At 41.6% G+C, this 16,964-nt stretch overlaps 1 protein-coding gene across 2 annotated transcripts in view; it reads right to left on the bottom strand.

Annotated features, from left to right (window-relative positions):
- phactr3a (phosphatase and actin regulator 3a) overlaps positions 1 to 16,795 on the bottom strand; it is a 34,155-nt gene extending 17,360 nt beyond the window's left edge. For both annotated transcript variants that reach the window (XM_026153803.1, XM_026153804.1), the window contains exon 1: positions 16,495 to 16,795. In XM_026153803.1, coding sequence (XP_026009588.1) covers positions 16,495 to 16,597 — 103 coding nt within the window. In that variant the 5' untranslated portion in view covers positions 16,598 to 16,795. The remainder of the gene's footprint in view (positions 1 to 16,494) is intronic.
- Between the last annotated feature and the right edge of the window lie 169 nt (positions 16,796 to 16,964).

Genomic DNA, 16,964 nt, shown 5'->3' with positions numbered 1-16,964 from the left:
TACAGAGTCTCATTGTGAACGGACAGTGTGCCCTTGAATGGAGCACCTCCTTACCACGCCAGCTAACCTCATCGCTTTACCCCCCTGGCTTTACAACTGTGCTGCCATCTGTTTGTAGCCCCTCTGCCTCAGGGGCCCGGCCACAGTCAGGGCACACAGCTATCATCTCGCAGGGAGAAAGTGAGGAGCAGAAGGGCTGAAGCAACATACAATGACCAGAGTGTGAATGAGAGGGAAAGGCTGAGACCAAGAATGGCAGCGGTCAGCTATACTTAAAGAGGAAAAAAGGAAAGAATTATGAACATGTCCAGAAGATGACTCTATTCATGCTTCCCCAGGCATGCCACAGACAGATTATTTCTTAGCTCTCTTTATTCTAAGAAACATATTTTGCGTCTACATTGACCCCTGACTCAAAGGAAATGGCACAATGTGCAGATTTACAACATTAGTATCCTCCTGATTGACCTACAGCAGTACTAAATAATACATTTAGAAATGATCAAAACAGCATTCTTGTTTTGCCGATAGCTTCAACAGTGAGCACATTTTGCACCCCGACCACCACTAAGGACACAGAGGTCATGTCTTTGTTATCTTCTTTCCTTGTTTGCCCTTTTTCATTTTTCATACAATACACTTCATTAGACATGACAGAGTCATCATTTCCGTAATGAAAGCCATATCTAAGAAGCAGTATTCTCATTTTTACCAACTAATACATTTTTAGCATGTTTATGCTCTACTGATTGATCCATTTTAACCCTGGTAAATAAGTTCTGGCCTAAAGGTTTAATTAGATAAAAGCGTCAGTCTGACGCGTATGTGGTGTACTGTAACTTGTTTGGGAATATAACGTGTCTGGGGAAACGGGGTATCGTGGTGCAAAGCTGCAAAGGTCAAGTCTCTAGATCATCAAAGCAATTATAGCCAAAGTGTGAAACACCAGCGTGTGGGCATCAAGCGAGCGAAATGATGTCAGTGAGTCCGGGAGCCAATAGAAAATGCCCGAGGCCCTTCTTTATTACCATATGTTAGAGCTGAGAATGGGGACTGGTGGGTGGCTTTGCTTGTAAGCCGTTGCTGCATCATCAACAAGGAACTAAGAGTTTAGTTTATTTTCACTTTCTGATGAAAGGCTGCTCCTCTGTTTTCACTGTTTCTACTTCCATCTGTTTAGATTTACACGAGCGCTATCAGGCGCACAGATGTTAGACCGGGCACAAACGTACTGGCATTTTGGTGCTGATTGCTGTAAGGTTCCCTGTCGCGTCTGATTACCAGTGAGTATATGCTAATATCTGTGTGACATTATATTATTTAAAAAAACCCTTTAAATAAAGGTGCATTCCCTCAGTGTTAGGACTACTAAGCATAAACTCTGTCATATATCGTCTTTTAATTGTCCCACAGGAACCTTTGTCAAGTGTGAAAATAAAGACTCCTAGTGACATCATCAGGGTTATGTGGATTCAGCTTGGAGCCTCAAAAGCGATGTGTGTCAGTGATGCCTAGTTCATTTTAACAGTATCTGAGACTCTGCTGTGTAGCTGAGCATTTCCAATAAAATCAGTGTACACAGGGCTGAAAACTTTACTAAAATATTGTATCACTATAACACGCCTTTGAAACTGTGTCCCATGTTCTGAGAACACAAGCAAATGACACAACATACACTGACAATCATCAAGCTTGAACATATTTGTTGTCACTGAGGAGTAAAGTTAGAGAGAATGTAGAAACTGCAACCCAAAAAAACAAACCAGGCTATCTTTGACTGTGAAAACCTCCATGTATCTATCGCATCCACCCAGTGGGCTGGAAATGTCCCTGCTAAAAGTGTGTTTCCTGTTGCCCACACAACAGGGGGAGCCTCAGAAAATTTCATGCCAACCTTCACTCCAGAGAACTACCAAATAAAGGAAGAGAACCCATCCAGGCATGCTTCACATTCATATTTAAGTTTTGGGCCACGTTCCCTATACCGATCCCAAGAAACGTCACTTCAGTGTTCAGAAAGCTTCCCTCCAATCACGTAATGGAAGTCTTGGTTCACCCTTTGCACCTTGGGCTGCTCCTTCAGTCTACCACATTAATCTAACAAACTGGGAGATTCATATTGACTCCTTTAGCTCCTTTTACATCTTCATAAGTGCTGCTTGGAAAAGACTTTCCTCTTCACAGGGTGATTATTTAATTATAAAATTAAACTTCCCCTTCCTGCTGAATGCCTCAAATTCACAGGCAGCCTTGCGTTTAGAAAGACTCGTGTTTAAAAAGATCACAGTTTCAGTACAGAGTGCGTCTCTCAAGTGCTTTACGCAAACTTGAACAATAACTTGAGTAATCGCTTACTCAATGATGTAACACTTTTCGCCACAAAAGTTTTTGCACAGGTGTGTCAGAGGAGGTGCAGTTAGTTAGTAACTCAAGCAGCAGACACAGGCGGGTGAACTTTATTGCCATTATTTCCACAGATTTGGGCTCTGTTCATGAAAATGTAATACAAAGCATGTCGAGTGTGTCATTGAGATGGAGAGCCCAAAGTTTTTCTATCTGCACTTGCTGTTAGCCCGTCTCCGCTGGGCTCTCATTGCTCTGCTGGGAGGAGAGCACAAGCATGAAAGACAATGGGAGGTGCACAGAAGAACAGCACAATTCACCACTGGTAGCACTGTAATTCCCAAACACGTCCCACAGCAAGGATACACCTCGCATTTGGATCCCCTCGTGTGTGTGTGGGATGGTTTGGGCTTAAATGGAAAGCAGAACAGGGAACCACAGTATACAATAGTTTGCCCAAAGCAGCAACTTTTCAAGGGAAGCACAAAACCAAATTAAACATACAACACTTCCTACCATGTTATTGATGGGACAGCAGGTTTACATCCCATGTCCTGGACTTCATAAAGGGTTTTGCAGGCAAAGGATCAACAGTAGAAAAACAGCACTTTTTTGTGACGACAGATTGTGCAGACACGAGTCAATGCGCTAACTGTCCTGTAGCCCCATTTGCCATGGACATATGGACTACTTAAACAGGCCAGACATGTTCACATTTTTCATTATTCCAAGAAATAGCCATGTCAACAATCATCTCATGCATGTTATGGAAAACTATTCAAGGGCACAAGATTCAATAAATGCATTGCCTTTTGGTTGTGAAGAGAGAGATGAGGGTATGAAATATGCACATTAAAATAATAATTAAACAGCAACCCTATAACCTTAGCAGATTAAACCTCTACTCCTTTCTTGGTTTTTGAGAAGATTTCATGGGTTGTTTTGTTTTGCAGGCTCACCATATAGAAAGATAGTTTCTAAATTTCCTATGATATAATACAAGAAGAAAAAAGCAGCATGGTTGTAGCAAAAAGTAATCAAATCTGCAGTACAGTCTGGTCAGAGAGTTGTATGGGACTGGCAACATAGGAAAATTGTCAACAAAAGATTTTGTCCAGTTACTGAAACACATTCATTAGTGTGATCACACAAGCTTCACAGCAGTTGCTCTGTGCCACAGGGACGCTGTGGTGGTGTAAAAAAGGCATTACTGTATCTGGTAGCTAAAAAAGGTGTGGGCTCAATGACGAATCTGTGTTTATTAAGAAATTGCTAGAAGCCACTCAGTTATCAATAACAGCCAAGTCACCGTACTGGGCTGGCCACAGTTCTAATAGTAGTTTTAATGGGATTGGATTTGAGCTTTTGGCTTGCAAACTGTAGATGTATCCGATGATTACATTAAGTGGAATTTGTGCCTCAAACTGCACAATGTGCTTTCCTCATTAATGTGTCGCTGCAAAAAGTATATATATAAAATTTTAAAAAAGAGGAAAGAAAGAAAAACTGGTAAAAAAAACCAAAAACATGCTGGGCTTCTTTCCCAGCAGATCAAGGGCTCAGTTGAGTCAAAGCATTTGAGATCCAGGACAGACTTATCAGCACACAGAACACGGCTCTGCTCAGTTCAGCAGCCTGCCGCAATGCAAAGACTGGCTCTGTCCGTGGTGCTGAAACTCACCCTGGTGTAATACATCAGAGTCAAGTTTGAGATCTCTCGCCATTTGTCTTTTTGCATCATACTGTTTGACAGTTTGAATTCTTAGTCTGAAAATTAGTCACCGCTATCCCGTCAAAATCACTAACACTGTAACAAAAGTAGAAAGCCTTGTTTTCAGCTGTCACTCAACAAATGATTTCCATTTTTTTTTCTTATTTAATCAGTTTGCCAGAATAAACGCCTGCCAGTTGACTAACCGATTAAACCTTTCTGTGTCATAGATGGAAATGACAGTTTTGCGAGACTCATCAGTCAATAATGACAACAATTATGATCACGCATAAGCGCTAAACTATAAACTGCTCATGCTGCTTTGGGCTGCTGATATTTTCATTCATGATGACGATTGGCTAGAAAATGTGTAACCATGGGCTTTGGAAATTTCTAGAAGGTAGACGTTTAAGGCGTGACGTCTACTGTCACTATCAGCTAGATTACATGTCATCTTAGTTACGTCTACATTTAGATGGCTTCCCAATGCGAGGGTGCAGACCTGAGCGGCTTCTCAAGTAGTTAATTTACACACTCCAAAAAGTTGTCACAGTACGGAATAGAAAATAGTAAATATGTTGGATTTTGACTGCGTGACGAGTGTCACTTATATATACGGCTTTGCTCAAAGTCACAGGGTGCAGTTTCTGAACTTCAAACCTTTTCAAAATAACCAAAACTTGAATTTACCTCAATCCCTGACAGATAACCTCAGTATAAATAAATGTGTGAAACTTTTTGTTCACTGGAACTCAAAGCAGAGTATAAATGGGATCTTCTTTAGCTTTAGCCCAATTTAAAACAAATTATAAAGACTAATCATTGACTTATGAAACTTTCATTTTGTGTTTCATCTGGTATGTTTATGTATTTGTATTAAAGCCCATCACAGAAACAAGGTAAAGTTCAACACCGTGGTATTAAAAAGTGACAAACGGAAAAGCGAGTAACCTGTGAACCAAAGTACCAAAGTGGATAAATATACAGTCAGACTCTCTAACCTCCACTCGCTTTTTTTATACTCACTCACTGTCTGACTGACAGCACAATGAAATGCTTTAATTCATTTTCTTTTTATGACTGTATTCCTTCTAGTACAGTTATCTGATCTGGCTATGCATTTAATTTACCATCTCCTGAGTGGCCCTGGCAGAGAGTGTTCAATAATGCTGTACTGTAAGTGGCTATCAAACAGCCTCAAACCACTTTCCCTCCTCTCTGTGGTGGTTCAATGTCTGTCACTTTGCCATAACATCATACCTCCATTGTGTTAGGTACACGAGCTTTACCTACTTTTAGTTTATCTTTGTACTTCCCTACTCCATCACATGTGCTTAGTTTCTTCCTGCTTTCTGTGCTTCTCTGTCACAGACAAGAGCTTTTTTGTGTTGTTGACGGGGCCCAGGACTCGCCTCTTCTCACTTCACTGATCTCAGACTGAGTCTGGCAAATTTGATAGGGAAGAAAGAAGCTGGGGATATGAGCAGGTGTGACGGGTGCAATGCATGACTTTATGTCTGCGTGTGTGTAAGAGAGAGAGGGGGCTCTGATGTGAATGCTGCCAATTCAGTGATGCTGAAACAAGCCAGACAAGACTTTATAGAGCAGCTTTCTTTTTTGTGTCATCCAGTGTTACTTAAAAGGGACACCCTAACAATTTAATCACTCACTTCCTGACATGGCTGACAACAGTGTGAGACAGACTTTTAAAAGAACAGATCTGACTGATGAGTAGTCCAATAGATCTTCACTTTTATCCTCTATCAGGGGTGACGCATGTCCACGTTACTACTACTGATCATTCCTCAAAGCAGAGAAGTTTCAAGTTCACCACATCAATCAATTATCAATTGATGAGACAATATAAACATTTATAAAGCCTTAAACCCGACACTCCTCTTATTTTGTGTCTTTAATATAAATGTTTTTAGGTTTTCAATGGCTTCTCACACTAAACAATCAACTTTATATTTGCCATTGTGGGCTCTGGGAAGCAACAATGAGAATGATTTTTAGTGTTTTGTTAAATTTTATTCATTTAAAAAAATGATTGAAAAATAGATTAAGATCAGTGATGAGAACCATTAGCCGCAGTCCTGAAGAAAGATGAAACCTAAATTACATTTTTGATTTTCGAGCTTGATAACTGAACATACTGGCAAAGAGTTTCCAGACAAGTAACTGTAACTAGATTTAATAAATTCTGTCAAAAGCTTTTGAAGTTCAACAGCTCAGTTACTTCTTAAAACAGAATAATTGCTACGATGCCTTCCAGTCAGGTTTTAGACAGAACCACAGCACTGAAACCGCTCTGACCAAAGTGTTTAATGACATATGTCTGAATACAGACAGCGGAAAAATGTCAGTCCTAGTTTTACTGGATCTCAGTGCAGCATTTGATACAGTTGACCACAACATATTACTCAAACGACTGGAGAACTGGACAGGTCTTTCAGGAACTGTACTAAACTGGTTCAAAACATACTTAGAAAACAGGAAATACTTTGTATCAATAGGTAACTTCACATCTGAGCAGACAAGTATCACATGTGGAGTTCCCCAAGGTTCCATCTTGGGACCCCCTCTGTTTAACATCTACATGCTCCCACTGGCACAGATTATAAACAACAACAAAATAAACTATCACAGCTATGCAGATGACACAAAAATATATATCACAATGTCACCAGGAGACCGAGGCCCTGTACAGGCTCTTGGTAAATGCATTGAGGAAATTAATGACTGGTTGTGCCACAATTTTCTCCAGCTAAACAAAAACAGAACTGAAGTAATAGTCTTTGGTGCCAAAGAAAAACGATTACAGATCACCAGAGAACTTCAATCTATACATCTAAAAACCACAAACCAGGCGAGAAATTTGGGTGTAGTGATGGATGCAGACCTAAACTTAGAAAAACACATTAAGACAATAACAAAGTCAGCTTACTACCCCTTCAAGAATATTTCAAGGATAAAAGATCTGATGTCTCAACAGGACCTACCTGTCCGTCAGAGGATAGACTTTAAAGTTCTGATGCTGGTCTATAAAGCTCTGAATGGTTTAGGACCAAAATACATCAATGACCTCCTGACCCAGTATGAACCATCCAGATCCCTCAGGTCATCTGGATCCGGTCTTTTATCAGTTCCCAGAGTCAGAACCAGACACGGAGAAGCTGCATTCAGCTTTTATGCTCCTTATATCTGGAACAAACTCCCAGAAAGCCTCAGATCAGCTGAAACACTCAGTTTATTTAAATCCAGGTTGAAGACTCACCTGTTCTCAGCTGCATTTGAATAAAGCACCAAATCCACACTTTTAAGCTTAAATTTCAAAACTTACTTTTAACTACTGATTTTATCTACTGTTCTGATTTTATCTGTTCTGATTTTATATACTGTTTTGTTTGTTTGTTTGTTTGTTTGTTAATTAGTTAGTTAGTTTATTTGCTTGTTTTAATCAATTTTAAATCATGCTTTTTATTTGTTCTTGTTTCTAATGTCTCTGTAAAGCACTTTGAATCACCTTGTTGTTGAATTGTGCTATACAAATAAACTTGCCTTGCCTTGAAGTCTTTGCAAGTTCATTTTTATGTTTGTCGAAATGAACATTTAACTAAAAGGAACAGTTCAATTAACTAAATTGGCTTAAACATCTGAGGTAATTATCAATGAGGAAAATGATAGAGGAAAAAAAATCTGGCATATCAGCATTCTTGGTTTAACTGCATCACTTTAGGGTCTGTATAGGGTCTGTATAGGATCTGTGGAACGCTGTAGAGGTCTTCCAGCCAGAGCCACACAGTCACTGCCTGCAACTGGTCTCTTACAGCCTATCCATCATCTCGCTGTGGCCAGTTTGCAATTAGGATAACATCTTGGCTTTCTTTCAATAAAAGCTGCCACCTCCTCCTTTCTTTCTCTCTCCTCCATCTCCTCTCTGCCTCACTAGTTTAGCCTCCTTCTCCTTTTCTCCCCGGCATTTTTTTTCCTTTTTCTGCTTTCTTGCGAAATGTATTTCCACTGCTCCACAGAGTCGATGCCAAAAGGAGTTCTCTCTCTTAAATTTTTTACCCTTCACAACATAGTGCATGCAACTTCCTGAACTCAATTTAACCCCGGCCTTTAGAGGCTTAATAGCTCCATCACATGCTGCCTTTACCCTGGGGTCTCTGATAGGTGCACGGGGCTTTTCGACTCTTTGTTCTCAAAAGGGTGACTGTCTTTTCTAGCACACACTGTGATTTTTTTTCTTTCCACGTCTGCGCAAACCTGCTACATCTTCTGCAAATGAATGCATACATGGATTGAATTGCCAAAAAAAAACCACACAGGCGCACGGGTGTCAGCCGTAGCAACACATGGCCCAAACAACAGCCGCACTAACACATGGCTCAAACATTGTCAAATGCCTAATCTGCTCCCGCATCCACAGGGAGCATGCATGATGTAGGACTTCTGCTGCTGTCGTCATTTAATGCGCTCCATTTTCGGGGGGAACTGGGAGACTGTAAAGGCATCTATGGAGAGCAGAGCTCAACAAAGCATCTGCATGCAACATATCTCCTTAGCTCACCACTCAGCAGTTGTGGATCCTAAATGTGACAGAATTGTTAGCACAGTGTTCATTTTGGTTCCAAATGAAGAAAGGACTTTTTTTTCTTTTACATAAGGCTAACATGACTTTTTTGTGGCCTGATTTGGTTTGAAGGAGAAAAAGCAATGAATTTAGTTGGTATACTGTGATGACTTGGTATAAGCATGAGATCCCATCATCACCGTTTTTTAACACGAAGAGACTAAATGACTAATAGACTTCTCAGTTTTTTAAGCGGCAGTGTTGAGTGATATGATACCTAGGGATGGGAATTGAGAACCGGTTCTTGGTAGCCATTATGGACATTACTTTTATTTTTATCTTACACATGGACAAGAGCGTGATGGTAAAGTGTAAACTGCATCTAGGACAGAAACAGCTGCATTATGTTGCTAACATAACGTCAGCACTTCGCAAGCACCTGCACAGACAGCATGCTAACACTAAGCTAGCCAAACAGCAAGCTAAGACTAAGCTAGCCAAGAACCCAGAGTGCTGATAAAGCTCAGTAAAGGCTGACCCCAGCCCAGCAACCAGGCCCTGAACTTTAACAGGTAATAAACTCATGTTTCAGTAGAATCACTGTGGCAATTGTTTTAAAGTGTCTTTTTGCTGGTTTTCATCTTTGCTTTTTGCTGTCAGCTTTGTGTTCTACTAAGAGAAAGATCATGTGTGTGTCCTTGTTGGGATAGGGATTTGTGTTGAGTTACTTTCTTGAGTAATGACCCCAACACTGATCACAACAAAGAGGGGAAATACCTGCGCAAATATCAGACCACACAGCATACATTAATGTGAACAGATGTAATGTCTTTGATATTCTGCTTAGAGATTGTGTTGACTCTCAAAGCCGAGCTAATGATATCCCAAAGAGAATCGATAGGTGACTCTGATAACGGAGTCGCAATCGCTAAATTCTTATGAATTCCCATCCTTAATGATACCCAATACTAAATGTTAATGATAGTAATTCATGATAGTAAGAATCATTATTTTAATTTTAAAACTGGTGGAAAAGATTTGAATATTTGAAGCCCATGGTTTCTACAGTGACTGTGCTGAGAGCCTGAGAGTTTTCTGTGTTTAAGGCAGCAAAGCTTTTTTTCCCCCCTCCATAGGGATTTATAGTGAAATCTTTGTGAGGGCCACAGGTCTTCAGATTTCTGATGTACAAAGTTTCTTTCAATAGGTGGATGTTGCCACTGTAAGTAAAAAACAGCTCCCGACTTTGATGTTCCCACATCTGATCTTTACTTTATGCTCAGTGCAGTCTGGTTGGAATTTTCCCGTGGTTTTATTTACACAGATTTGATGCCATTAGATCCATGTCAGTTGAATTATTATTTGACAAAGATGGATCTCAAGAACCGCTATCATTCTGTAGATGTTTCTTTGAAAATCTAATTATGTCTCATTCTTTGAATGGATTTACTTTGCCAAATGGATCATCATGGCCTTGCCGTATCGGTCCATTTGATCGACCTTTGTTGTTATTATTTATTTTATTTTATTTTTATTTTTTCAGTTGTTACAGACGGGACAGACATGACTGAGGGATAGGAAAGGGAGAAAGAAAGATGAAGGAAAAGAAAAACAGAAGGGAAGAGGGACAGTGAGAAAGGGCACTTAAAAAGAGAAAGAAGAGAAAAAAATCTCCTGAATCACCTGTTGAGAGAAAAAGAAGAGAAAACAAGCAAAAAAAAACAAAACAGAGCAACATACTAAACACAACACCATCACGTTAATCTACCTAAGTGTAAACAGCAGTAAATACTAAATATTGAATGTTGTTGTATAGCAAGCAGGACCGACAGCGCACAATGTGCTTGGAAATAGCAGCCAATAAAGGTGTAGTTTATGTCTATGAACAGTGAACACCCGTGTGCACACCTGTGTGGATCAGCGCGCTTGTATTCAAAAGGTTTCCCCGTGTAATGGTCTGCTAGAGGATGTAGAGAGCCATAGCCCTGTCCCCCAGGGCATGAAGCAGGCATGGAGGAGATCCAGGCCCCAGACATCCAGAGGCCCCAGAGTGCGAGAGCCCAAGGAGGACCACCGGAGGGGCATCCGTGCCACCCTCCTGGGAAGAGCTGAGGAGAGCCCCAGATGAGGGGTCACCCAGTAGCCACGGAGCAGAAGCCAGAGGGGGCTGCAGTGGCGTGCCCGCCGGCTCTGCCCCCTTTGCCCCAGAAGAGGCCTGACCGAGCAACAGGCACCAGGCCCCGCCAAGTAGTCACCAGGAGTGAGTTGGTACATACCTGAGCGCCCAGCCCCGGACACCAAGAACCACCAACACACCAACCCCTGAGGGCATCAGTTACTGGCAGGGAGTGTGGTGAGGGGAGATAGGCCTTTGGAGGGCCTGGGAGTTCCCAGAGAGGTGGAGTGTAAGACCCGACCTGACATATAGACACAGACAAACAGGCACACACAGACACAAACATGCATTCCCACCCTCATGCACACTCAGCACTCACCCAACGTAGGGATAGACATACATGGACACTGTACACACAATCACACTCCCCAAACAAACTCTATACCCCAGGTCCAGGTACCCTCGCCCCTGGAGGGGGAAACAGCACCTAGACCCAGGAGATGTCACCCTTTCCCCCGGGGTGGAGGCAAGCAGACCGCCCTAGACTCTGCAGCAACAGGGAGGCCCCGCATCCCAGATCCCAATCGGATGGCCAACACCTCCTCCCAGCCCCCCCCGCCCCGATGGCCAGCAGAGAACAGGGGTGTGTGTACCCGTTAGTTTTCATTTTACTCAAGACAAATTCTTCCCTTTTTATTGTTTTTAAAACAAAATTGTGGAATGTTAACTTTTCTTTTTGTACAGCCAAATGATGCTTGACCCTTTCCCCTGAGCTCATTTCACTTGTATTTGGCATGTTGCAGTTGCCTATGACTAACTTGTTCTGAAGTAATTTATAGAAAATGAAAAGCCAGTTACGCTCAAGTTCACACAAGTGCCCCTAGCAGAGTAGTTCATCACATTAACAGTGGACATGATCCATTAGGTTTGACAATCAGAAATGTCTGAACATTTTACACACAAAGGATAAGTTAGCCTTGAGGGCGTTCTGCCTGAAAACTTCAGAACTTGGCATGTTAGCATGTTACTGTGACAATACATATATATATATATATATATATATATATATATATATATATATATATATATATATATATATGACATGTGGGCACTAACAGTGCACCCCTGGCTCCTGGGTGAAAGTCTGACTCAATATTTGTTGAGATTCATATGTTTCTGAATATGACAAATACCTTTTATGGCAACCAGAACGCTCCTCTCAACTTGACATTAGATGTACTTTTTCTCTTGGCCTCTGAAGGGACCTCTGTGCATCGTGGAGGGAAGAATGAATAGCTCTCCAGTGGCTACTACTAACAGGTAGCCTTGACTGACTCACAGTCCCTTAAGGCTCACCGTGATGAATGAGTTGTGACTTCAGCGTGAATTACAGCTTTCTTGGCTGAGTCTGATAAAGTTGCAGGTTCTAAACAAAGTGCAAATCTATATACAATATGTTCTCGTTGTTCATCCAGATCTCTAAAATTGTTTATGTCAGCCATACGTGTGCATGTAGCTTGATAGATCCTCAGGTTTTACAGTTTTCAACTTGACCGCAGCTAAAAAACAAACAAATAAACAAACAAAAATCAAAAATGAGAGACCAGTATTGAGCTGCATGTGTATGATGAAGTTTATGTCCTGTTTAAATTAAAAGTCTCCAAAAAAACCATCCACATGAATAAAAACTCGAGGCTGTGTTTTGCATACTGGCGACCTATCTAAGCACAGACAGCATGGTGTCACGGGCTAAACTGTAACAGAGGGATCGTTTTCTGTTTTCTCACTTGTATCCACTTCACGGTCACCGTCGCTCTCTCTTTTGTTTTAACCACTTAACACGTACGACCCGCAGCAGAATACAACAACTTCACACCCTTTTCTCTGCACTCTTGAGGATGTTGACAATCACTCGGTGGGGAAAAAATAGACTCACAGGAAGACAGAATGTGTGGCTGTAATGGCATCACATACCGCTGAACGCCTGCCTCTTAATCTGTCTTAAATGAAAACTGCAATTTCAAACAGTTTAATTTACAGTTAATTACTCGGAATAGAAAATAATTATAAAACTGCCCCAGATACTGGTGGAGTTTTGCTCATCACAAAACCCGTCAACACGGGCAAGCCCAACAACTCGTCCCAACAACTTGATGAACTGCCAGTAGTTTGGATTGATAGCTAGATAGTTACTGTGTGCAGTGTAATTATCTGTTTAGAGCCAGCGCCAGTTGAAGGCCACACCAAATGCTGTGCCACATCCAGCGTTTCTTTATCTCCCTCTTCCACAGCATCAAGATACTTGACTGCCTCATTACAGTTGAACGAAAACCATTCTTCAAATGTGCCGCCTGCCAGCACCGGGTTGTCTCCTTTTAAGAGTGCCTTTTAAACTTCTAAGGAGTCCATGTTCTTGCATCTTTAACCCTCTCTTCACCTGAAAATGTCAAAGTTCCTTTTTTTAAATTGAAGCAGGGCTGTTTCTTAAGGTAGGGTCATATATATCTCTGTTTGTTACGTAATTACAGTTTCTTTATTCCGCCGCAACTCGCTGAAATCTGAAACTGGGTCTTAAACCATTGTTATGTAAGGAATTCCTGTGGCACAAATACCTTTTTGTTTACATTATTACTTTCAAACAATGTTGTGTTAATTGCGGGAACATTATATAAGACCTGCTGACTCATAATTTCCCATATTTTCTCACCAAGCCCTGAATATAAGAGGGATTATGTACGACACAGCGCTCGGGTTTGGGGTGAGTCATTGTCATGGCTAAATATCAGCTTCCGCAGGGTTTGACATATCTTCTTGTTCATTAGGCAGGTCCCCGCCTTTTACCTGAATTCTTCAGTTGTTCTTTTTTTTTGACAGATCTGAGAGGATTATTCTTGTACCAGTAAGACCAGGAGAGAATGATAAAACAAAACGAGAGAAAAAAAAACACAGATCAGCAGGTACTTATTGGATAAGTCGTCATGTGAGCGGAGAACAGAAGTGGTCTTGAGCAATGTGGTCTATAGCTGCAGGTGGGGAGGGGTTGCAAGTGAAAGTGATTTCATCATGAATTATTACAGTCTTTTGCCAAAGATGGTGTTTAGTGAAGGGGCAGTTGGCCATCTTTATAAAGTGTTGCAACTAATCAATGAAATGTCAAACAAACTGAGAAATTATTTAAAAGATTAAAAATATCTGAATATATTTTTTTATTTTTAGAATTTACTGTGGATATATGACGTGATTTCTTCATGAGGAGGATATTCTTCTTTTCTGTGTTTTGTAACTTTGTGAACTGAATTTAACAGTCTGAAGATAACTACTTTGGAAACTGTAATGTGCATTGTATTCTATGTAATAAAAAAGTAATAAAAAAGTGAAACTTAATCAATAATAGAAATAGTCTCTAACTGCAGATTTATGTGCACTATAAATCTGCTTGTGCTGATATTTGTGTGATTCAACTCATCTCCACTGTTTCTCCAGCTTTGCGTCTTTCTACAGGGGAAAAGAATTATTTTGAGGAACGAAGCCATAGGGATAACCCTGCTTGGACAAGCTCCCTGTCCGCAAAGCGTCAAGGTGTCCTCTCCACACCATTACCTTGGTCGACATTCTGCAATGACTAAGTGGAACTTTGAGCGAAAGTGACATTTTATTAGCAGGGGAATCTAAGGGCTCCTTGTCCAAATGAACTGATTAAACGTGTTTATACTGCTGCTCCTGTTCCTGGACTTATGTTCCTGTAACTCTGAATCATTCTTGTAAATCTGCTGTTCAAAGAGGTTGCCTTAATTTAGATAAACTCCCAACAGAGCAATGCAATGTCACTCTCTGCGCCTTATTAAAAGACAGTAGGATTTGCATTGTTGGACACTTGCAATGTGACTGATCGACTTGCCCTTCTCTGAGAGGGTGAGTCTGTATTGTAGTATTACTGCAGCCTCATTCAAAAGGAAACACTACTCTGATTTTCTGAGATGGTCAGCTGTAACTGTTGTCTCTATTGACTCTCCTCCCAGTATTGAGTAAGTGTATGAACACATTGTAAGCCTCTGCAGCTGCGAGATCTACTGTATTGGGAGGAGAAAAAAAAGGCAGTCTCTGCCAAAGGATTACTTTGGCAAAGACTAGTGCCCCAGACATTAGTGCAGTGGTGATCCACGCAGAGAAGGGGTGGGCGATGCTGTGTACTTTGGGCCACCAGACACCGATATTGTCTTTGCTGTTACAACTTTATTTACTCCGTCTTTCATGTAGCAAACTCGTGTCTGAAACTGTGATGCAGTTGTGCATACTCCAGGGATGTAGGCTGACGTTCAGCGTTCCCTGACAGCTTTAGCTCTCATCACTGGCCTGGCTGATCCGCCAAACTGCTGCGTTGTTTATTCAGGTGTGTCAAAGACCCAGTGTGACATCATCACATTCACCTACGTGTGAATTAAATCATCCCTGGGAGGGTTGAATTCAGCAAGGCTCCATTATAAACGTGCTATGGCCAGTTGATGAGTGCAGGCAGGTGTGATTTTGGAAATGTGAAAAAGCGAGTCTCGTTAGTGATAAGTTGAAAGGTGAACTACTCTGCTTTTTTTTCTGAATCATTCAGTCAAGCATTCATGTGCGTAAAACTCGCCATGTGTGGGTGTAAGCAATGACTCTTTCTAAACCCACACAGTATGACCATAAATAGTCTCACTTACGTAAAAAAAAGAAAATAAAATAAATCAGTGTATTTCAGGTGAATGCATAGGCTACTAGTTCTTCCAGCACAATAACAACCAAATTCACTTCCAGGAGCTCACCAGAGGAGAGCACGGCATGAGTGCTCCCTGGTGTTCTGTCATTAATGAAAGTTTAATTCATTATCCTCTTCCATAAAGCAGAAAGATGAGTAACATTAGATGACTAACCCACAGAGAAACAAACAAGGACACCATATTGGAAAGATCACCTGAAGGATCAATAACTGGCCAGTCCGATTGTACCAGTACAAGGCTGTGATGATAAGTTGGGTACATTTCCACCTATAGCCTATATCACGTGGATTGTCGGCTATTGATCGCAGCAGTGATCAGTTCGGTATGGGGTGGGGATTCAGTGCTGTCAATACAGGGACAGAGCTCTAGGCATAGGCCTACAATAAGAGAAGCATGTGCTTTTTTTTCTTTCTTTTTTAATGCAACACGTCAAAACATGAATCCCTCCATGGATCTCTCTTAATAACAACGCTATAGCAGTGGATCAGACAGGACAACACATTCGTTAAGCTTGGATCATGGACCACACATGCATGCAGATTTTGTGATGCTAAATAGCATGGGTTCACTATAAAGGGGCTGGGATAGCATGGAAGGGAATAGATAGGCGATAGAGTAAAAGTTGCACACGGTAATATCACATTAAACGGCCAACACGCGGATTCCCAAATACTACTTGCATCCATATCAGCCAAAAGGGCTACAGGCGTCTTTGTAAGGCGCAAATCTGGTGGGGAATGCAGCCATTCACAGACGCTGAGATGGCATTCGTCTTCAACATGCAGCTCCACGATTCAGCGTTACAGTCATATTCTACATCCAGTGTCGGGAGCATATGCGCTAATTGTGCCTTAGTGTTCTGACATCCCACTAAGCAAACAAGGAGGTCTGCAACGCCAAAGAAGCGGCAACCTTAGAAAAATAAAATAAAATAAAAATAAAAACTCGCATATGGAGCGGATGAATGTAGACAAAATAACGCCTATCTTACCTGTGCTGTGAGCCAACTCGATGCCCGGTTCGGTGAGTATGTTCGGGTCACTTTGAGATCTGCCTCGCTGCAGACAGCCGTCTAGTCCATCCGATGTAGCCATGGGGAGGCAGCGCAGGAATCCTAAATAAAATATTAAAAACCCAACCGGAGGCAGGCAAGGTCAGGAGGAAAGCAACGAGCGAGAGTAGATTTAATTCGCTCTGACAACAGCCGCTTTGAGTACCTAACAGGGAGCCATGGCTGAGCCGAAATTCCGTGTGTGTTTGTGTATGTGCGTGTATGTGCGTGTGTGTGTGTGCGTGTGAGTCTGGGCTGTGTGCGCGATGATGTGTGGATGAGGGAGGGGTGATTTGCCCCCGATGATGCCAACGGGTTGATGATGCCCATCCCTGTCCAGCAACGCGACCAAATATTCAACAGAGCACCATGCTTATTCGCACACCGATAACCTGAATTTATGGCCTTTA

Source organism: Astatotilapia calliptera, chromosome 20 (genome assembly GCF_900246225.1).
Source record: "Astatotilapia calliptera chromosome 20, fAstCal1.2, whole genome shotgun sequence".
Lineage (NCBI taxonomy): Eukaryota > Metazoa > Chordata > Actinopteri > Cichliformes > Cichlidae > Astatotilapia > Astatotilapia calliptera.
Note: the sequence above shows the minus strand (reverse complement) of the source record. Positions and strands in the feature narration are given on the sequence as shown.